The sequence below is a fragment of the Rhagoletis zephyria genome, unplaced genomic scaffold, assembly GCF_001687245.7.
Source record: "Rhagoletis zephyria isolate East Lansing unplaced genomic scaffold, Rhagoletis_zephyria_1.1 Rzeph_scaffold_08435, whole genome shotgun sequence".
NCBI classification, from domain to species: Eukaryota; Metazoa; Arthropoda; class Insecta; order Diptera; family Tephritidae; genus Rhagoletis; species Rhagoletis zephyria.
The window spans coordinates 1-22,202 of record NW_016165515.1 but is presented as its reverse complement, the minus strand read 5'-3'; the positions used below and the strand labels follow the sequence as shown (position 1 = coordinate 22,202).

General features: G+C 37.3%; 4 protein-coding genes across 6 annotated transcripts; 2 read left to right on the top strand and 2 right to left on the bottom strand.

The window, feature by feature from the left end:
• Positions 1-6: 6 nt before the first annotated feature.
• Positions 7-1,391, top strand: Pdp (pyruvate dehydrogenase [acetyl-transferring]-phosphatase 1-like protein, mitochondrial). Its single transcript, XM_017631123.1, has 2 exons — positions 7-629; positions 686-1,391. Exons 1-2 carry the CDS (start codon positions 16-18, stop codon positions 897-899), a joined length of 828 nt encoding a protein of 275 aa, XP_017486612.1. The 5' UTR covers positions 7-15; the 3' UTR covers positions 900-1,391.
• A 2,452-nt stretch (positions 1,392-3,843) lies between these two features.
• Positions 3,844-6,135, bottom strand: LOC108375048 (uncharacterized). The gene is made up of 4 exons (XM_017631122.1): positions 5,792-6,135; positions 5,552-5,722; positions 4,555-5,182; positions 3,844-4,492 (listed from the first exon to the last, which is right to left on the bottom strand). The coding sequence occupies exons 1-4, from the start codon at positions 5,802-5,804 to the stop codon at positions 4,012-4,014; spliced, it is 1,293 nt and encodes a 430-aa protein (XP_017486611.1). The 5' UTR covers positions 5,805-6,135; the 3' UTR covers positions 3,844-4,011.
• A 1,251-nt stretch (positions 6,136-7,386) lies between these two features.
• Positions 7,387-14,829, top strand: Hira (histone cell cycle regulator-like protein). Of its 3 annotated transcripts, XR_001849124.1 has the most exons (12): positions 7,413-7,628; positions 7,716-7,981; positions 8,834-9,628; positions 9,680-10,035; positions 10,101-10,262; positions 10,321-10,697; positions 10,760-10,905; positions 12,653-13,017; positions 13,129-13,206; positions 13,488-13,626; positions 13,883-14,212; positions 14,395-14,829. XR_001849124.1 is itself a non-coding variant. In XM_017631126.1 (11 exons), exons 2-11 carry the CDS (start codon positions 7,862-7,864, stop codon positions 14,090-14,092), a joined length of 2,748 nt encoding a protein of 915 aa, XP_017486615.1. In that variant the 5' UTR covers positions 7,387-7,449; positions 7,716-7,861; the 3' UTR covers positions 14,093-14,301. The 3 variants fall into 3 exon arrangements, 2 of the variants coding, with proteins under 2 accessions (XP_017486615.1, XP_017486614.1); XM_017631126.1 differs by lacking the exon at positions 14,395-14,829 and having other exon boundaries at positions 7,387-7,449; positions 13,883-14,301; XM_017631125.1 differs by lacking the exon at positions 14,395-14,829 and having other exon boundaries at positions 13,883-14,301.
• LOC108375051 (negative elongation factor B) lies at positions 14,782-18,724 on the bottom strand. Its single transcript, XM_017631127.1, is given in 7 exon segments — positions 14,782-15,947; positions 16,989-17,093; positions 17,095-17,168; positions 17,171-18,191; positions 18,249-18,301; positions 18,304-18,346; positions 18,415-18,724. Coding segments are annotated over 7 exon segments (1,767 nt in total). The 5' UTR covers positions 18,538-18,724; the 3' UTR covers positions 14,782-15,599.
• Positions 18,725-22,202: the final 3,478 nt, after the last annotated feature.

Genomic DNA, 22,202 nt, shown 5'->3' with positions numbered 1-22,202 from the left:
AATATGTTTTAATTTATGGGTACATATCAAATATATTATTATTTTTTTTTTCAAATTTCAGGAGCTGTGGCAGTTGTAGCCCACATTGATCACTTAGATTTGCATGTTGCGAGCACGGGCGATTGTGGAGCAGTTCTCGGCATACAATGCCCCGAGACAGGGCAATGGCAGGCGAAAAAATTGAATACCGAACACAATGCCGATAATCTCAAAGAGGTGCAACGTATCTTAGAAGAGCACCCCAATGAGGAACATGACACCGCCATACGCAATGAGCGATTGTTGGGGCAATTGGCTCCTTTACGAGCTCTAGGTGACTTTCGTTACAAATGGAGTAACGAAATCATGGACAAATACGTCGTACCTACTTTTGGAGAGCATTCTGTTCCACCACATTACTATACACCGCCTTACTTAACAGCGCAACCTGAAGTACAACATCATATACTGAGGCCAAACGATAAGTTTTTAGTTATTGCTAGCGATGGTTTGTGGGATTTTTTAACACCATCGCAAGTCATAAGTCTAGTTGGCGAACATTTAAATTCAAAAAAGGTGCTAGAACCGATGAAGCTGCCTACAGGAGAAGTTACATTGCTTGAAGTATCCAAATTGCTAGCTGAACGGAAGTAAATAGAATAATATTATAAATTTACAATTTTTGATTGTCGTATTATATTCGTAGAGCTGGACGTGCACGTAAACCTTTGGATCAGAATTCTGCCACACACCTGATTCGTAATGCGTTAGGTGGCACCGATTACGGCATTGAGCACTCCAAAATCGCATATTATCTTTCATTGCCGCAGGATGTAGTGCGCTTGTATCGTGATGATATTACAATTACCGTCATCTATTTCAATACGGAGTACATAACAAAACTCAATGCCGAGACATAGACTACAACTCGAATCAGGGCTCGATTTGGGGCATTCGTCGTGAGCTTACTGCGAATGACCAGCGATTCAGGCCCAGTGCTAAAACCTAAGCATACCTCAATGTAGTCTGTGACACGAAGAACTAAGCCATCCTCTACACTTTAAATTGCTCTTTTAGATACATATATTTGTAAATATCTAAACCTTTTTTATTTACATTTTGGGAAATTTAGTTTCCAGGTTAACATAAAAAAATCTTCGTTCCTTTTCAAGTGCTATAAATTATGTTAGTTTTTAATGATAGTTTGAAATTTCAGTCTTACTTAGCCCGCTGCTTGTTGCTTTAGTTTTTAAGGCCAATTGTGAAAATAGAACGGTGATATAAAATCAGCTTTTTCATTTAATTATGTAATATATAGCGCATAAAGTAACTGCCGCATTTCCTTTTTTTTTGAATAAAAGGATTTATTAACTTTATTTATATTAATTAATAGGGGTATTCATTAAAAGTGATAAACTGCTGATAAACTTGATAAAATGATGAATTTATCATTTTGACAAATGAACTGTCAAACTTTGTATGAAAATCTATTCACCCAAAGTTTATCACTTTATCAAACGATTTTGATGGATAAATGTATAATGCAAAAAAGAAGGTAGTTCCTTCAGTGAACAACTTTTCGATTAAAATGCAGATTTTTGACAACTGCTCAATTGTAAAAATTCGAAGCGGCGTTACCCAATTTGAGTTTTTTGGTAGAGGGGATTTTATATCATAAATTTGGAATTATATATAAAGCAGGTGAATTAACATTTACCTTTTAAAAATAATGCATATCTTATCTTAAAAATGTTTAAATTCACATTAAGTTCGATAAAACCTTGCAAAAACTTTATATTTTGGTTAACACAATTTTAGTGAAAATCCTAGTGTCTTTATGCCAACCAAATAAACAAAAAAACAAAAGAAAAGTGCACTCTGCTAATGCATGTTGAAAAGTATGTAATTACTTGTTTCGAGTGGATGCTAATGAATTTTGATCAAGTCACAAAACGCCTAAAAAAGTATTAGCCGTTATCTTACGTTTAAAAATTTTAAGACTTATGGCGGCTTTCCGCGATGCGTCCGGATGGCATGAAGCGAGTCGCTGCGGCAGTGATTACCCTGCGGAACTGGTGTTCGCGAGCGTGTGCATCTGAAGCCGTTCCAATCAGCTTTTAGTCTGTTCCAGTAGCAGTCCGATTTGCAGGATTTAGTCAGAACTTACAGGAAGTCGTTCCTATTGACATAAAACCTGTAAGTGGCAACACTTTTGAAAGAGAAACTGAGCAACTGTTCCTAGTCAGAAGTTACAGGATTTAGTCGGGAGTTTTTTTTTCCTGTAACTTCATGAAAAGTGGCAAATTATTTGTTGAAGTTGGTATACATATGTTCGGTCGTCCGCGGTTGCAAAGTCGGTGGGCTTATGGCAATAAAACGTCCGCCGAAGGCAACTCGCCTGGGCGAGTCGTTTTCTTATTACCTGAGTCGCTTTCTTATCGCTTGGAACAATATTTATTTTTTGTGTACAAAATTGGAACTTAGAAACGGAATCAATTCTTACTTTCACTATTATCAATTATACGCTTTTGGATAATACTCTTGACGCGAAATTTATAAGTTTGTATGATTACTGTAATCGTAATCATGAAAAACATGATTAGGAATACCGTAATTGTAATACCAAAAATTTTAAGATTACAATTACAGTAATTGTAATCATGAGAATTACGATTATGAATACTTTAATTGCAATCCTAAAAATATTATGACTACAATTAATGTAATCGTAATCAAGAAAACGTTGATTGCGATTTCCTGCTATTCTGTAGAAGTTTAGTAGTTAAATAAATGAGCGTAACTTTCCCCGAAAGTATGAAGAATTGATTGATTACTACCATTCCGCAGGGCCTCTATTCAAGCCCGGTTCAACCCAGCATTAAAAAATAAAGAACCTAAAACGTTTTTTTCTAAAAGCGGTCGCCTCTTGGCAGGCAATGGCAAACCTCCGAGTGTATTTCTGTCATGAAAAACAGCTTGTCTTAAAAATGCAATCACCTTTCGGGTCGGCGTAAAACTGTAGGTCCCTGCCCTTTGGGTGACAACATCAAGGTGGACCGTTAATCAAAATCAAACTTTATTGGAAATACTGGGACCACGAGTCTGTGCAGAAAATTACAATTTCAAACAAATGTGCGAGTTCATAACTTAAAACCAATATTTGCTCTAAGCATAACTAATTTCTCGATTACTGTAATCGTAATCATGAATTGCATGGTTGCTATAACTTAATTGTAATCCTAAAAATTTAACGATTACGACCACTGTAATCGTAATCCTAATTTTCAAGATAACAATTACGGTAATTGTAATCTTAAAATTTTTAGGATTACGATTACTATAATCGTAATCAAAAAAAGTACGATTCCGACTACTGTAGTCGTAATCGTTAAATTTTAAGGATTACAATTAAAGTATTCGCACTCAAGCATGTTACAATTACAAATAAAGTAATCGTAATGCTGAAAATTTTCGGGATTACAATTACAGTAATCGTAATCCTAAGTAATCAAAATGAAATGAAATATTAAAAAAAATCTAAATTATCTTACAAATAATGGAGAATTAGATGCCTTGAAAATTGATAATTATAATGGACTTTAAAAATGTGACCTATAGATACGGCATCGTTTAAACGCTATCATCACCATACAACCGTTTTAACAAAATAACTGATTTATCGCGGTTTCGGGTTAAATAACAAAATTATATCAGTTAAAAATGGCATATGTACGGTATATATATAATTAATGCCTCAAAAAACCTTTCTTTCCAGCACTATTTTGTTGTATGTATTATTTGCACTATTAAAGCAGTAGAATTCATATTTCATTATATTTTACAACATACATACCACATGTATTAATAATAATTGATAAAGAGCTCATTATTTGATTTTAATAGTATTCAGAAGCATTATGATGCGCATTAGATACACACAACATTTACATACAATTCTTAACTACACAGTACATGTTTCGATTTTCAATAAAAATTTCAAATTGTTAAACATTAAATTTATTAAATTTTCGCTTACTGATGTAGTATTGATGAATCTCCTCCCCCACCTCCGTTGTATTTGCGTTCAGCTTCATGCTTTTGAACACAATTAAGAAACTCCACCTGCATTAGCGTTATTTCTTCCTTTGAAAAACGTTGCATTTTTTGCTTTAGGAATGCAAAAAACAAGTCCAACTCTTCCCGCGACTGTCCATTATAGGTCATAGAAGTAGGTGACTGCAATTGCAATATGGATGAAGTTGCTGTTTGCTGCTGTGCAATATTCGGATTGGTAGAGCTACTGCTCACAACCACAGGGGTTGTAACAATTGTCGATGTTGCCAAATTTTTCAACTTGGTTCCACCAATTACACTACTATTACTGCTACCGCCGCCGCTTTCACCTCCTCCACCACTTGTACTTGGTAAGTGCGGAATAGACTCGATGCAAAAGTCATTCATTGAGTAGGTGAACGAATCGGCTGTTGAATGAGTGTGATGGTGATGATGAGAACTGTTAAAAAAGAGATACTTTTTTTACATTAAATTCAACAAAATACGAAATAATTTCCGTACGTAAAATTTTTCGAATCTGTCGAAGAGCTGCGCACTACTCCGCCTGCCCCAATTATAGTTTCACAATCGACACTGGGCCCGTTACCAGCCTCTTCATACATGCACACTTCTTCATAGTGGACCTCAGTACCATTTGCGTCATCTAGTGAAGAGCCATGTTCGTTCTTAACAATTTCCTGCACATCTTCGACATCATCATCATCATCATGCGTCAATTCCATATGAGAAGATATGCTTGGATCTTCGTGTCCGCCATGGTCGATAGTGGTAACATCATCAGCAACGCTCTCCTCATATGTGGTGAGTATAAATGTCTCATCATCGTTCACCAAAGTAATGCCCGAATTCGAATGATGCACAATGCTGCCCTCGATGTGATCTTCCTTTAAGCGTGTTGAGACACCACCTCCAAGATCGTGCAAATCGGAGCGCTGTGTATCCATCATGTAATTTTGGTGACGTTGGGATTTTAATTTTGGCTGATATACGGTGGAAAGGAATTCTAATTCTTTCGCATACCGCCATTTGGATAATCCGTCGCCAAGTTTGGGCTTGCGCAGCCGGTATTGGTGGTAGGTATCTCTTAAGTTTTTCCACTTGCGCCGGCATTCCTCTACCGTATATTTGTCTAAAAAATAAAATTTATATAGCATTCTGTGGAACGATTGACAACTTTTACAATGGTTGGATTACTGTTAACTACCACTTACTTCCGATCTGTGCCGCAATGTCTGCCCAACCGTTTAATACATCAATCCGCCGTCTTTGATTTGGTTGTAACTTGTAGTTGTATAGTGCGGGATTTTGGCGGACCAAGTGTATTAAAGTTATTATATCATCTGCTGGTGCGGTATCCTTTTGATAGCGTTTACGCTCGCGCTCTACACAGTTAAAATTATTGATNGGTATATTTGTCTAAAAAATAAAATTTATATAGCATTCTGTGGAACGATTGACAACTTTAACAATGGTTGGATTACTGTTAACTACCACTTACTTCCGATCTGTGCCGCAATGTCTGCCCAACCGTTTAATACATCAATCCGCCGTCTTTGATTTGGTTGTAACTTGTAGTTGTATAGTGCGGGATTTTGGCGGACCAAGTGTATTAAAGTTATTATATCATCTGCTGGTGCGGTATCCTTTTGATAGCGTTTACGCTCGCGCTCTACACAGTTAAAATTATTGATAGCAGATATAACGGAAGCTTAGTCTTGGGTGGATATATTGGACTTACTCATGGTTTGCATTTTGCAAAAGAGTGGATCCGGTTTTTGTTTAAATAGTTTCGTTTCTCGGTTTTAAATTCTCCTCGCCAGTGCAATGTAGCCACTCGGTACTCGCTGACTTTGTTGCGAGTTGGTTACCACACAACTTCCGTTCGTTTTCATTCAAACAACAGTAAAATAACAATCGCCCTTAACAATTTACCTTTACTTGCTATATTTAGCTAAAAATAGAACCAACTTTTATCCCAAATAAAAAATTTTCAGCAATGGCCAAGATTCCTGGAGCATTTTCCACTTATTTGTCAAATGCGCGTATGGTATTGACGGTAATAAAGCAGTGCAGTAGCTAAAGCAGTGCATTTTGACAACACAAGATGGTTGGAGGTTTTTTTTAAGGGCGAAATACACTACACAAAGGGCTTTACAAACCAAGCGGAAAAAACCCTTTGTTTCAAGCCGTTTGTGTTCTGATAAGCTTGCTATACAGTTCAATGCGAGCGGGAACGTGAACGTTCGCAAAGGCAAATAATTCCATTTATATTCTTATGTGACGTTCTCACACATCTGTCAAAACTTGTAGTTCACATGCGAATGCTTTGCATGTGAGCTTGAAAAAAGGCATATTATGCATTTTAAATTAGTTTGTATTCTATAATCTGAATCTCTATCTTTTGATGTACCAGCTTTTGCTAAAAGTTAAATAATAACGCCGATATTCGTAAAAATCCGTTGTGCGACTAAAGGGGCAATTTGACGCTTTTTAAGCGCCAATACCCTTTGACCCGACTTTTTGAAAATTTTGATTTTTGGACTCTTTTCCAAAATTGTGAGCGACTCTTACCCCTCTTCAAAGATTTTTTAGAAATGTTAACAGAACCATGCTGTTGAAAATTTTTACCTCCAGTAAGACGAAAACCACGCTCTATAAGTCACTCATCATGCCCATGCTGGTATATGGCGCAGAAGCATGAGTGTTCGAGAGAAAGATTTTGCGGAAGATTTACGGGCTTTTACGCGTTGGCGACGGCGAGTACCGCAGACGATGGAACGATGAGCTGTATGAGCTTTACAACGACATGGACATAAGGGCAGCGAATTAAAAAACAGCGACCCCGCTGGCTTGGTCATGTCGTTCGAATCGACACCGACGCTCCAGCTCTGAAAGAATTCAATTCGGAACCCGCTGGTGGTAGCAGAGGAAGAGGGAGGCCCCCACTGCGAAGGAAGAAGGTGGAGAAGGACTTGGCTTCACTTGGCGTCAATAAAGCGCCAAATAAGAAGTAAAGAAAAGCAAAAATTATACGTTGACCCTTTTTTCGTCAATGACCTCGTTTCTGCGACTTTCTGAAAATTCTCAATGGCAACACTGGTTACAAGCCTCTTGAGAGAAATTTAACAAAAGTCAAAACTTTTTATTTTCAAACCGCTTACGTTGTGATCAAACCGCTACGTCAGCCAGAAAATTACTTTTTTCTTTTGCTTCATGTTGTCAGATCTTGTGTAGTTGGATCATGGTAAAATAGCATGGGCATTCTGGTCACACTGTTCGCAAGAAAAGTGATGAAAAAGAAAAAGTAAACAAAAAGAACGCTTGAAAGTATAAAAGAAAACCGACAATAATGAAAAAGGCGCAAAACGCAAAAAGAAACAGAATGCAAGTGCAAAGGTAATCGAAATTTGCAATAAAAGACAAGACACAAACAAGACGAAAATTTATCAAAAAAATACGTGCTCTTACATTAAGTAAAACTTTTCAAATTACCAAAAAATAAAAAAGTTTTGCTCCCAAGAAAAACCTATCTGGTTTAATGAAACTTTTGAAACCTAGCTGGGTGCATCATGACGGTATGATCTTTTGTACTGCTGGTCGTTTGAGAATAAATCTGAATGAAAAAATTATATAAATATTTTTTTTTTTTATCACTGCTAAAGATAAGCCAATATTCTCCGTGGATGTGCACCAGGAATGTCTTAAATTTGCCACTGGCGGTCAGGGCTTGGATTCCGGGCGTGTCGTGATATGGAATTTATTACCAGTACTATCGGAAAAAGTAGAACAGGATGAAAACGTACCAAAGATGCTATGCCAATTGGACAATCATTTGGCATGTGTAAATTGCGTTCGTTGGTCACCTAATGGTCAAATGCTAGCTTCGGGGTCGGATGATAAATTGGTTATGATTTGGAGAATGTCAAAGGTACAATAATATTGAAAGCTTACATATCGTTACCTTAATTTAAAAAGGTCCTATCTCACATCGCCGCTGTAATACAAAACGCCGTAACTAAGTAAAAGTCCATAATTAAAAGTTCATAATTAAATTTTTGATTTATATCGTATGCAGTAGGTACAAAATTTTAGGTACCTTAAATGTACTGTGGTATAGGTTTTGAGGTTTTTGAATAATCATTCAGCCTTATCCTGAGCTTCCTTCGGTAAACGAGGGACGCCATTGAACTAAGAAGGTCTTGATTAAGTAAGATCTGATATCAAAACTTTTGCTTAGAAAAACAGTTCAAACCCTGAACACAGTGTTATAAGCGCCGAACATTTCACCGTAAGAGCTCTAAAACTTCCCTCCTAAATATCTCAAAATTTTGACATGGTACGGATTTTCTGAAAACGGCATCGTAATCTAGGGGCCAAAATTAAGCTTACGTGTTTGGTCGTTTAGCTGTGATATTTCAAAACTTAAAAATTTACCTACAGTTAATGATTATTTTATGATTTTTATTTTTTTCGCTCACCCGAAAATTTTAAATCCGCCCATAGTAAATCATGGAGACCAAAAGGGGAAAAGTAAACCGGTTCGGGTAAAATGAAAGTCATGTATTTACTATGGCCGGAATAAAAATTTTCGGGTGATTTTTTTTTCGGGCGAAACTCAGGATAATGCAGATTATCGTTAATCTTTATTGAACTCGAAAAAAAAAAAATTGTAACTTGCAGTAGGAAAATTAAAACTGCTTTACGACTTGTTGATTTGTTTAGTTCAAATTTATAAAATAATGATTATTTTTCGTCCCCAATTAAAAATGAAAAAATTTAGGGACCAAGTGGAGTTTTCGGTACGGGAGGTCTTCAAAAAAATGCCGAATCATGGAAATGTACGGCTACTCTACGTGGGCACTCAGGGGATGTGCTTGACCTGGCTTGGTCTCCTAATGAACGATGGTTAGCCAGTTGTAGTATTGATAATACCATCATCATCTGGGATGTACAATCTTTTCCCAATATGGTTACAACTTTGAGGGGCCACACTGGGTTGGTTAAAGGAGTAGCGTGGGATCCCCTGGGGAAGTTTTTGGCATCTCAAAGTGATGACCGAAGTGTTAAAATGTGGAAGACCAGTGATTGGAGTTGTAGCAGCACTATTACTGAGCCCTTTAAAGGTTGCGGCGGCACCACTCATATACTTCGGTTATCTTGGTCCCCGGATGGATTGTACCTAGTGTCAGCACATGCTATGAACGGCGGAGGCCCTACTGCACGCATTATAGAACGAGAGGGATGGAAATGTGACAAAGACTTTGTAGGTCATAGAAAAGCTGTAACATGCGTTCGGTTCCACGACACAGTCTTGACAAGGCAGGCATCTAACGCAGATAGAAAACTTCAGTATTGTTGTATGGCGATGGGCTCGAGAGATCGATCGTTATCAGTTTGGATGACTGCATTAAATCGACCATTAGTCGTTATACACGATCTATTCAGTGATAGCATATTGGATCTTTCTTGGGGACCAGCAAAATGTATTTTGATGGCATGTAGTGGCGATGGAACAGTGGCTTGCTTGCAATTTTCTGAAAGCGAACTTGGAACTCCTGTTTCAGATGAAGAAAAGGTTTGCAGAAAATCAAAGTTGTTCAAATCTTTATAACTCATATATTTTTAGAACTCGTTGTTTCAAAAAACATACGGAAAAAGTGTAACCCTTGAAAACGGCTCTAGTGGTGGAGCTGACATACTGATTGAAAATCCCGAACTTCTGGGCGAGACACAAGAGAAGCCTATGCCTCCCACCTTGCCAACAGCAAATATTAGTAAACAAAACTACAACGTTACTCAGCCAACCGCGTTGGTTGCCATATCGAACGGACATTCCGAATTGCCTTCTACAAATTTGTGTTCAACAGGAAGCGAAGTGCGGCCAAGCAATACTAATGCAGTTAGGAAACAAACAGAAACTAGAACTGCTGACGGAAAACGACGCATTACTCCAGTTTTTGTAGCACTTAATCAAGATGTGAGGTAAGAGCGCACTAAATTTCTTTGTTAATAATAATTGAAATTTGAATAAATCATATAAATTGAAGTGAGTCTCCGAACACGTCGCACCTTGTATCGAATTCTACAGCTGTAACAGCATGGAATTCCAATACATCAACAGCAATAACGACAGCAAGCATATCTGCAGAAGTGAATCCGCCAGGAACGAGCACATTTGCCAAACCGACGATAACTGAGGCCCAAGAAATGTAAGAATTAACAATTTTGAATTAATCATCTCATTCGCCTATGTAACGCACTTTCTAGATGCTTGGATGCCCGACTTATAAAAACTACATCATCTGCTGCAAAATTACAGCCGCAAAAAGCGGAAAATAGTTCTGTGAAGACATTCCCGCTCATTGTCACTTCAAAGTCATCTGCCAGCGCCCCCTTCAGCGGAGCAACCACCTTGGCAACTGATCATTTACCCACAGCTGTGAAGCCATACCAAGCTTCTACTACTGGTCCAAAATTGGTTATTAATAGCAACACAAAATGTGAATTCCAAAAAACTGCCCTAGACCATAGAGTTCATGTTCACAATGGGTATTTAGGTACTGGTAGTGGGTTTTTGGCAAAAGTGACCGGCTACAATATACAAAGGCCGGCTCAGATAGAAAAACTTTGGGAAATTTTAGTTGGTTTGTATTGGATGCAGTTTTAAGAAATTCGGAAAACTCTTATCTTGTTTGTCTTTTTTAAGGTTCGCCAATTGTTAATTTGAATTTTTGCCATAAGCACGTGATGCTGTGCAGTATGGATGGTACATTGCGTTTGATGGATATGCATACAGGCAGAGCCAAAATGCCCGTTATAAGTATAAGTTCAGCTGCGGTTCAATGCACTTTCGTAAGTAAATTTCATGAAATCGTCAAATGCAACGTTTCGCAGGGGCATCATAAATATGCATCTTTGTAGGTTCGGTTGTAGTTGGATTCTTGCCTTTAAAGTCCCTATTTCTCCATCCAAAAACTAGAAGTAAAACCCATAGAGATTAGGCCGCCTCTGTCGGATTGATGGCTGGCTAAAGACTTTTTACCCGGTATCGGTCCAGTGGTCACTCGGTTATTTCGGAGACAAAACTAGTAAGCCACGTAAAATTAAACAGAGGGTACCACAGGGTGTCCCCACTACTGTTTAATTATTACATTTCAAAGCTTCCTCAACCACCAGAGGGTATTACTATTGTCTCCTATGCTGACGATTGTTCGATCATAGCGTCTGGGAATGGAATTGATGACTTGTGCTCCAAAGTAAACGGTTATCTCGCCGAACATTCTCGCTTCTTCACTGCTAGGAGCCTTGCCTTATCCCCTGCGAAATCCTCGGCAACCCTATTCACCACCTGCACAAAGGAGGTCAGACTGCAATTGGGTCTTCATGTCGATGGCCTAACAATACCGCCGGTGAATAACCCAAAAATCCTCGGAGTTACCTTCGACAGTCTGCTCTCCTTTCGGCGCATACAACCGCAATTGTCAACAAAGTACAGAGCCGCAACAATGTCCTCAAGTCGCTGGCCGGCAGCACTTGGGGGCAAAGATAAAGAAACGTTGTTGGCAACATACAAGGCAACAGCCCATAATGACTCCATCATAGGTTTCAGAGGTTGAAAGTAGAGAATACTCACTAACAAAATCCCTCACGTCGATAAGTCGTATGAAAAAGTTAATGGAGAAGCGAGAACCGCTACATCCAAGCCACTAAGACTATATGCTATGCTAATGACATAGTCATAACTAGAGGGAAGTTCGAGAGCAGTTCTTTCAAAATGGACTGCACCTAACGAAAGGATAGTGTTCTAAGATGGAGTTCAACACCAACCCAGCCAAAACCTCACGTGAAACACAAAATAACTACTATAACTGGTGTTTGGTTTCAAATTCGGACCAACTGGAACATAATAAGATTTTCTTTTCTAATTGGATCAACGATTAAAATTAATTAATCGTAATCACAACCGACAATTAACAATTCAAAAATGTAATCATTAATCGTACAGTTGATTACGATTAATTAATTTTAATCGTTAATCGTGATTAACATTTTAATGGTTTATTTTTAATCGTTAATCAGATTAACATTTTGTCAACACTGGTATGCGCCTAAAAATATTCAAGGGGATTTATATTTAATTCAATAGACTTTAATCTTAACCTTATCCTGACAAACCCAGACGGCTTGTACATTTAGTGTTAAAAGTCGTCTTATCGGACAATAGTATTTGAGAAGAGAGTATATGATTGTTTCTCAGAGTAGCACATAGAGGTGAAGAGGGAAATGAGGTGAGTGTACGAACTAGCTAGGACAGCCACAACTTCATTATGGCCTGAGCCATTCCTCATCAATCTCAATTAGGAATCGTCAAAGGACACAGGACACTGTAGACAGCATTTTATCTTTGTAGTTGTTGTAACAGCATAAACAATTCTCGAAGAGTTTTTGACAGTCAATTTTCTAGTCGCTTGCGATGATACGACTTACTTCCTTAAGATCCCCTGGAATTTTTGGGGTCTTGGTTCAACAGAAGCATTGTCTCATTAATACATATCTAAGTTGATTCTTGTAATATACATTTTTCGTTTTCTTATTTAAGTGTCCCAGTGGTCGCTTGGTTGGTGTGGTTACAGATTGCGGCACTTTACGCATCTGGCACATTGAGGAGCGGCGTATATTTTTATCAACGACTTGTAATGATATTGGCGGAAAGCTAGGCACGGTTGTACAATTTAATATCACAGAAGACGGCATACCTATGATTTTATATGCCAATGGTAGTGCTTATTCATATTCGCCGCAACTGCAATCATGGCTTGTACTCAATAATAAGGATCCTCTAGTACGTCATGGTCTCCAAACCACGATTCCTAAAGATTTTGAGAAAAACTATTTTTCATATCCATTGATTTCCACACAAGCTGCAACCAATACTTTTGCTGCCATGAACACTTCAGTAGATATGTAAGTCATATGAATTTCTTATCTGCTGAATAAATGAAATGCTCTCTTTTTCTGTGTATTTAGCAGATCAGCTAATACCTCCCATTTATTAAAGTTGTTTGTTCGTTATAGGAATATGCAGGACTGGCAGTCCAGTGCCAAACTGAATTTTATAGAAAATCAACTTATGATAGCAGAAGCCATTAATTCACCCGAAGAGTTGATTTTCTGGTACAACATGTACGCGTATCAGCTGGCGCTTAGCGGGACTGAACAACGTTTAAGGATATTACTGGATGATTTGCTGGGCTCTTCATCACGTAATGGCGGGCTCGATCACAAAATACTGGTAATTTGTAATTTTCAAAACAATATCAATTCTAATGTGTACATATATATGAATGTATATTTATCCTTAAAAACAAAAGGCAGTGCCCAAGCATCAATTATTGGAGAACGTGCTGAATACACTTAAACCGCATGTAAAATGNCCCCGAAGAATTGATTTTCTGGTACAACATGTACGCGTATCAGCTGGCGCTTAGCGGGACTGAACAGCGTTTAAGGATATTACTGGATGATTTGCTGGGCTCTTCATCACGTAATGGCGGGCTCGATCACAAAATACTGGTAATTTGTAATTTTCAAAACAATATCAATTCTAATGTGTACATATATATGAATGTATATTTATCCTTAAAAACAAAAGGCAGTGCCCAAGCATCAATTATTGGAGAACGTGCTGAATACACTTAAACCGCATGTAAAATGGCAGCGGTTGTANGCGGGCTCGATCACAAAATACTGGTAATTTGTAATTTTCAAAACAATATCAATTCTAATGTGTACATACATATGAATGTATATTTATCCTTAAAAACAAAAGGCAGTGCCCAAGCATCAATTATTAGAGAACGTGCTGAATACACTTAAACCGCATGTAAAATGGCAGCGGTTGTACATGGAATATCACGAGCTGTTCGAGTTTTGTATGAGACCGGGTTCAAGTGTTGTCACAGATGTCGTTATGACGACTCCTCCAAATACGAATATGGAAACCGAGGCAAATTTGTCGAAATCAAGGGATGTAATGTAGGCATTGTATATTTTCGAATTGTTAACGAAAAAAGAAACAAACGACTGCCAACCGTTATAGTGCGATTAAACGTTAAATGGGCCTAAACCAGTTAAACGACCAAAGTCGGCCTGTAAACAGGTTAAATACCATGCAATTATTGTTGAAAAATTTAAAAACAAGTTCAGCACAGAGTTGTATTAGAAATCTTTAACAAATCATGGAGAAACACATAGTGGAACGTGTATTTNGACGAAAAAAGAAACAAACACGACTGCCAACCGTTATAGTGCGATAAACGACCAAAGTCGGCCTGTAAACAGGTTAAATACCATGCAATTATTGTTGAAAAATTTAAAAACAAGTTCAGCACAGAGTTGTATTAGAAATCTTTAACAAATCATGGAGAAACACATAGTGGAACGTGTATTTGCCTAAGGACTGCCACCACAGAGTTATTCCCCATTTGGGCATTGTTTATGCTGCTACAAGTAGCCTGTTCGACAACCTGTAAATTCGTTCCCACGACAGTCGGGCCTACGTAACCGGAACGACCCAGAATTATATTTGGCAGAGGAATCTCCAAAAACCACAATAAAAACCTGATAATTATCAAAAAGTATCAGATTTGGCGTTCATATAAGCGAACACTTCCAAAGTTGTTTATTCTTACTGGTAAAAATGTTCTACAAGAAAAACAGCTGATCTGATTGAAATGTATAGCTTCTTTTACTTTGAAATATATACATAGCTTTACATTTTGATTCTTAGTTGTTACGCAATTGCATGTAAAAAACTGTGATCAGCAGCATCTTAAACTTTCAAGTTTTAAAATTAAGCGTTGGCTTACCTTTTTAATTTTTGTATTGAGAGAAAATTTTTCATTACTCCCTTGTTGCTGTTGTTGTAGCGGGTGCTTAGCCGTTCATTACTCTTCTGCAAGTTGTGCTGGATAATTTAATTAGTTATTTCCCATTGTATCTCCTTGCCTTCAGTCACGAATGGCTATACAATTTATGAGTCCTAGCGCCATTATGTATGGGGACTAGTGTCTACATAGATGCTGGTCTAGTAACCATGGCTACACATATCGTACTTTGTATTATCTATAGCTATTAATCTCAGTATAGAGAAAACGCAGAAAATATCCGAATTTACTTTGGTACATTTCGAAGTAATTCATGTTCAATTCAAAGCAACCGTGTTCATTAAATCTTTATCGGAATCTTCCGTATACAACACTGCGCTGAACTGTTTTCAAGCATGTTAATTGGCTTAACAAGTTAACTTACTGCATTTTATTTAACATGTTTGCGAGCTGATTTTCCCGATTTAACAAGTTAATTGGTGTATTTTTGAATGTAGTGCTAGATCGAGTTGAAAACGTTTTTCCACCAATTTGGCAAGCGTACAAGTCTTTTTTTTTATTGCATGTACATACATTCATAATATAAAAATTTTATAATTTATAAAGAAAAATACAAAGAAAAAATTATGTATGTTTTTGTCTTAATTTCGCTTCATCACCTCACTGCATATACGCAGGACCAGGAGTGGGTACGCTTTTCAGCGGTGAGTCAAAATCTATTTCTTGTTGTTCAGGTATTGGACCTTCGTGCATAGTCGCGCCGATCCGTTCCTGGAGTGTTTCATACAGTTTGTGGACCGTTTCGTTATGGCCAGTTGTGGGTTGAATAGCCTTCATGAGTGTAGCCAATCTACCGGTAGGCAATTTATTGTGCACATACCACAACAGCTTTAACATATGCCTCGTAACATTATCGCGTGTCAGTCCAGCGAAGAGGAATTCATCGAAGAGCGTAGTACAAAAATCTTCAGTGGAAAATTCTTCCGCCATTGGGATAAGCAATGCGATCTAAAAATTCAATGCATTAATTTGATTTGAGATGGATATATAGTATATGTATATCCAGACACATATCGTTCGTTACCGTAATATAAATAAGCACTATCTCCTTTTCTTGAAAATCCTACTTTGTACAACTTATCAACTAAAAACCTAATGGAATTAAGAAATAACTACTGCGGCATTTAATTAATTGTAGGCTTGAATTAAAAAAAAAAAACTTTAAAGAAGTTTCCAACTAAAAAATGCAAAATATTTTCTTAATACTGCAAAAACAACTGAGCCTATATAACTAAAGGCGATATATGTGCGTTAAATTAATGTGCATAGCTAATAGTAACGATGCTCGACAACATCTGACATTGTCTACTGTCGGTGGTGAAATAAGTAAACGACAAAAGTCGTCGAAAACGTATGCAGTGTCTGCAGTTTTTCGTTAACTAGTCGTGAAACTTTTACATGAATGAATACGAACGATTCGAGCTCTCGAAAAACGACTTCATTCGACACGACTCTCGCAATGAGGGTGAATATCGTCGTTTAAAGTGCAAAACACGCATATCGTCACTCCGCGAAAGCCGCGTAACTGACATTTGCTGCCAAAAATTGGATTTGCTCACTCAATGCTCTTGGTTCAATCCTTTCTATCCATTCGTCGCGGTTTTAATTTTGTTGATACGCGGTTTTTTACTTTAAACGACGGTATTCGAAAATATAGTTCATTCTATAATATCAACCAAATAAATTAAATAAGTTTTGATCAAGCGTTATATGAAAAAAAAGACCTTCACATAAAAGTTCTTAAAAAATCAACGGTAATTATTAGCGACCCAAAACTTGCATTTTGGGCTTCAAAACTGCATACTCGAAAATTTTCTAGAAATTCTGATACAAATCTTAATTTTGATGATAATTTTTTGAATTTTTCGGGAAATTCATATTGTGTGTGCAACTTTGATTTATATTGGTTTATATTATGGGATGAACTATATTTTGATAAATAATTAATGCAAACATTCATGATTGATATTAATTATATGTCTATTTTACTTACAGTGAATGTAGGAATGGATCTTCGTAGGCACGGTCATCCTTGCAAGCAGACAATATTGCTAAAACGCGCAGTACGCCAACACGATCTTTCAGGCGTGCCGTAGTGCAAAGTGTAATACATCGCCAATATGCTGGCTACAGAACTCTCCTGAATATACGCCTCAACGGCATCTGGTGCGGCCCCGAGTGCTCAATCGTGCAAAGTGCAGATTCACGCTCGTCTGGAGGTAATTTCGAATGCAAACTACGACATTGATCATCCACCATAAGTGACATTAGCGCAGGTAAAAACTTTGTAACAACCTGGCAGTCAAGTTTTGGTTCCTTAAAATCTTGGGAATCAATCATTACCCACGCACTCAATCCCAAGGCGAGCATACGCAGCAATAAGATGAGAATGGTATTATCGCGAGGCAGTCCTTCGTTATTAATTAAATGTTGTAAAATTTTAATTGCTGACGTGGCTAAAAAATTGATAGCATATGGGTCGCATAACGTCATCGATAAATCGCCCAAAACCTGCTCTTGTCCACGTTTTATGTTGTCTAAAAAACCTTGCAGTTCGCGAGATCTTTTTATGTCAACATTCTTCTCGCGAATGCAAGCATCCAAGCACCAAGTAAATTTATGACATGGATCCACGGAAATTATTTCCTGAACCTCCAAATCGTGAAGTGCCATCAACAACTCGGCACGAAGAGTACAATAATGAACATTGCGGGTTCGTAAGAACAAGGTGCGTAAAAATTGCAATACCATGTCGTATAGTTTCACACTCTGCCCTATCATATTCGCCAACTTTTGCACTACTTCACCCTGTCGCCGCACCTTTGGCGATGGGTGAAAGAAAAGATTGTTTAAATTTGTATGATCGAATAGGACATGTTCTTTCTCACGAATGTACTGTGATAAAAGTGGCGAAACTTCGTCACCGAATAGAGATTGATTGTCGCGCCAAATCTGTCTTTTTACTTCCGTGTCTGTATCCGAATAGAGTTCTCGATCGCGTACTAAAATTCGCAAATATTTGTCATCAATATGTTGGGTATTTCGTAAAATCGCCATTACTACTGGTCGAAGCGCTTTAACCCTGACAACGGGAAAACTCTTTACCAACAATTCCTTCAATTTTTTGTCACGCTCACGCGGATCCTTTTGCCCCAACTCATTAATATGTGCAATCAGCTTTTCCCGCAACTCCTATGAATTTATAAATATCACTAATCACTAAAAGAAACCAAATTCTGTTTTGCTTACCTCCATGAGCGAAGTGTGAAAATCCAGACGCCGCACACCATGCAAATCCAAAGTGGCAACATCGGCCGCAAAGACGGTAAAAGCACACCATTTTCCAGCTACAAATCAAATAACATTATTTTCGAGATAGTATTTTGTGTCAAATACATATGTAGCAAACACAAACCTGAAAGCTTTCAATCGCCTTTAGAGGATCGGTGCATGATGTAAGCGCTTCTCGGAGATATGCTTGCCCTGGAATATTGACTTCCTCTAGGCCAGTACCAGCAAACTTCGGTCGCACGGACATTTCTACCAGTTTGGAATATATTTAATTTCTCACCGTGGACTTGTATTTAGAAAAAAAATATCGTTTTTCTTTTATTTTTTTTTGTTATGATTTAATGTTGCTTCCGTTTCGTTTTATTTCATCAAAGTTGAATGCACAGTATATACAGTAATAAACCTTTTTGAGTACTCCTCGGGTAAAATCTGATCAGGGTTGAAAATGAGAAGGAGCATGCATTTTGTTGATTCAGAGTTGTAACAAAATTACTGTGGTATGAAAGGGGCAACACCCGTACTATGGCAGAGTGGCGCAAGTCATGAATGTGTAATAGTGCCCGAAACTAATTGCAAAAGTGTAAAAACATTGCAAATTATTGTCTATTATTATAGATACTAGTACAGATAGTTCATAGTTCATAGTTCAGTGTATAATAATTAATATTACACCGTAAATGATAATGAACTGTTAAATGCTGAAAACGCTTGTAACTTGTAGATCACGTAAACTTGGGTCAAAGAACGCAGATAACAAGAAGGGACAACTCGTTATAATTGTAACGAAAGTGTGCAACAGGGGCGTGCCTTCCCCTTTCATCCAATCAAAAACGCACTAGTGCAAAAGAGAAGGCACGCTCCTGTTTCGCACTTTCGTTACAATTATAACGAGTTGTCCATTCTTGTTATCTACGTTCTTTGGCAAAGTGCTCTGAGAATGAAAATGCCAAAAATGGCACTATTGTGCCTGCTTTTCCATCACTGACCTAGACTACCGAAACGAAATAGGGTCCAAAACGTAACGTCAGAAGACGCGAAAACGCCTATAAAACAAAGTCATAGAAAATTATGTACATATGTACATTAATAAATAGAGAATTGCAAAGGTTCGTAAAAAAAAGAGAATCCAACCAAATGAGGGAATAAAGTAATGGAGCGATGAAAATCAACCAGAAAGAAAAAGTAAATTGTACAAAACCGTTTTGAAATTCATTTCGCAGTGAATTCCAGAAGAAGTGGTTGTGGTCGGTTTCAGAATCAATTATTCGAGGGATTTATGCATCCCAATTTTCAATTTTAAGAATTGGAACAGTTTCCCATTGTTAAAAAGTGCAGTGAATTAAATGAAAATCTACACGTACGATAAAAGAAAAATATGACTCCAAAAGGCGAACTTTAGTTCCGAAAAAAGTAATTACATACATACATATATGCATTTCTATATTCGGGTAAGTTTTTTTTGAAAATAACTAGCTGAAATTAATAAATGTAAATGTAAAAACATGTATCTTACTTACATATGTATGTACATAAGGACGTATCTTCTTCCCTTTTTTTCACAGCATAAGAAAATCCATAGCATAGGCGGCTCCAATTTTCCTCTTTGAGATTTCTAGTCACAATTATTTAGGAAGTTGACAAGGTGTTGTATACTGTCGCATTGTTGTATGTCATAAACTTTAAACGGGTAAAACACTATTAAAGGGATTCGCAAGCTAAGAAGCCGTATTGTGAAATTCCACACAGTTAAAAAATATTTGGTTGTGGTTTCAAGTCCTCTAAACATTTATTTAGCCTTTAAATACTACAACCTACGTCAATACAACACTTATAGGGAATTTACATGATTCTACTTTCACAGACGATTAGTTGAATCAAATTTAAACGAAAGTAGGCAGCCTACCAACTTCATTGAAAGAGATTAGTTGAAGGACCGTTTACACCAGGCGATTGTGGCCTTCTAGTTTAGAAGTAAAAGGGACTGATGCTTTGGCTTGATGCATTTCTGAACGTACCCCATGTTATATGCATGATGTCGAAATCGTCGATAGTGATGTTTAACCGGCAAGTAGTGATAACCAGACATTGAACACTCGGCCCTTAGGGCCTTTTCCGTTTTCTCCATCCCCGGTTAATAGCCCAGTTATTCAAACTTAGCGTTGCATGAGAGTTGTCACATAAGAATCTGTTAAATGGGATTTGCGTGTAAGCCGTTACCCAACGCATAGCACTTACCATGTAAAATTCTACATGTAATATTAATAATAGTAATAAATAATAATAATTATATGTAATATTAATAATAATATTGTGTTGTATCGGTAACGTCGGCAACGATGTTTAACTGGCGATTAGTGTTAACCAGAGTTGGTGAAAACGGCCCTTGTGTATACTTGACAAATCGCCGCTTTTCTTCCTCTGTTCCACTTGCTAATATGTGCGTAATTGACCGAGGCCAACAACAATAGAATACAACAGAAAACAAGCATGTATGCTTTTGGACAACCCCAACAAACGATCTAGGCATATTGCCGCAAAGCTCTTGTTTTTTTTTTCGTCTCTCGTTGTTGTGGACAATAGGCGGTCGTGGCATCGCAAGTACAGTTTTTGCAGGCACGAGCTGTTGAATACAACGAAGTGATAATTGAATGGGTAAATGACAAAACAAAAATCAACATAGTCAATCGCGGAGAGAACGAAAATACAAGACTAGAATGGAAAGCTAAAATACACTAAAACAAGAGCGTAAACGGCGTTTGAAATTAAAGAAGAGCGGTATAACGGAATGAAGAGATCAAAGAATACCAAATGTCAAGCAAAGCGAATGCGCATGTCGTAAACAAAACGCGAAAATTGGAAGTGTGGGCAGTGGTTTTGTATATTTGCATTTGCAGCAACAAGCATTATTGGCTAGATACCGAAAACGCGCCCGATTCACTTTTTTCTTCTCGCACGTAAACTTTTTATAATACATAGATTGTGCATATTAAAATTAAAGGTGGCGAAAAGTATGTAAAAAATATTGGAACGTGTAAGAGCATTTATCAATACAATAAATTGTTCGCAAAAGCTGTTGATGGCATAATTAATGAGAAATATAAACGCTTTTGACGAATTCATTGCTATGTACCTTCATATTTGCGAATATACATATACAATATGTAGGTATGTATATTGTACATTTATATATATGTACGTTTGTATGTAGGTATGTATTAATATCAATTTCAAACACTAGGCATGAACCAAACTTGAAGACAATAAGCAAAAAGTGTTCATAAAATACGGTTTTCATGATTGAAAGTGTTTTACAATAGCATATCATTGGCATGGGTCGATTTTTCAATGTCAACGTTCTGAGCACAGATGTGCACCCACAACTCTTGGTCAGGCTGGGTTTACAAAGTTTCTGTGTCTGAACCCTGTCTTAAAGCATAAATAGACGGCAGGATCAATTAGGAATTAACTGCACTCGGACTTATCCGGATCAACGCTGCCGCCTGTTTAAGCATTTACTGAGCAACGAAAAGGTGTCACCACAAGTAGCATATTTTGTAGCTTCAGCTTAAATTAGTTGCTCAAAATATGTGAAGCCGCCGATGATATGTGTGTATTTATGTTCATAATAAAAAATAATAGCGAAGGTTGACGAGTCGGCTGTATATATGTATATGTACATATATACATGCATACATAGTATGTTTGTATATACATATATGTATAAACGAACGGGAGAATGCTGGTATGTATATAACGGGTGATTTTTTAAGAGCTTGATACCTTTTTTTTTAAAAAAACGCATAAAATTTGCAAAATCTCATCGGTTCTTTATTTGAAACGTTAGATTGGTCCATGACATTTACTTTTTGAAGATAATTTCATTTAAATGTTGACCGCGGCTGCGTCTTAGGT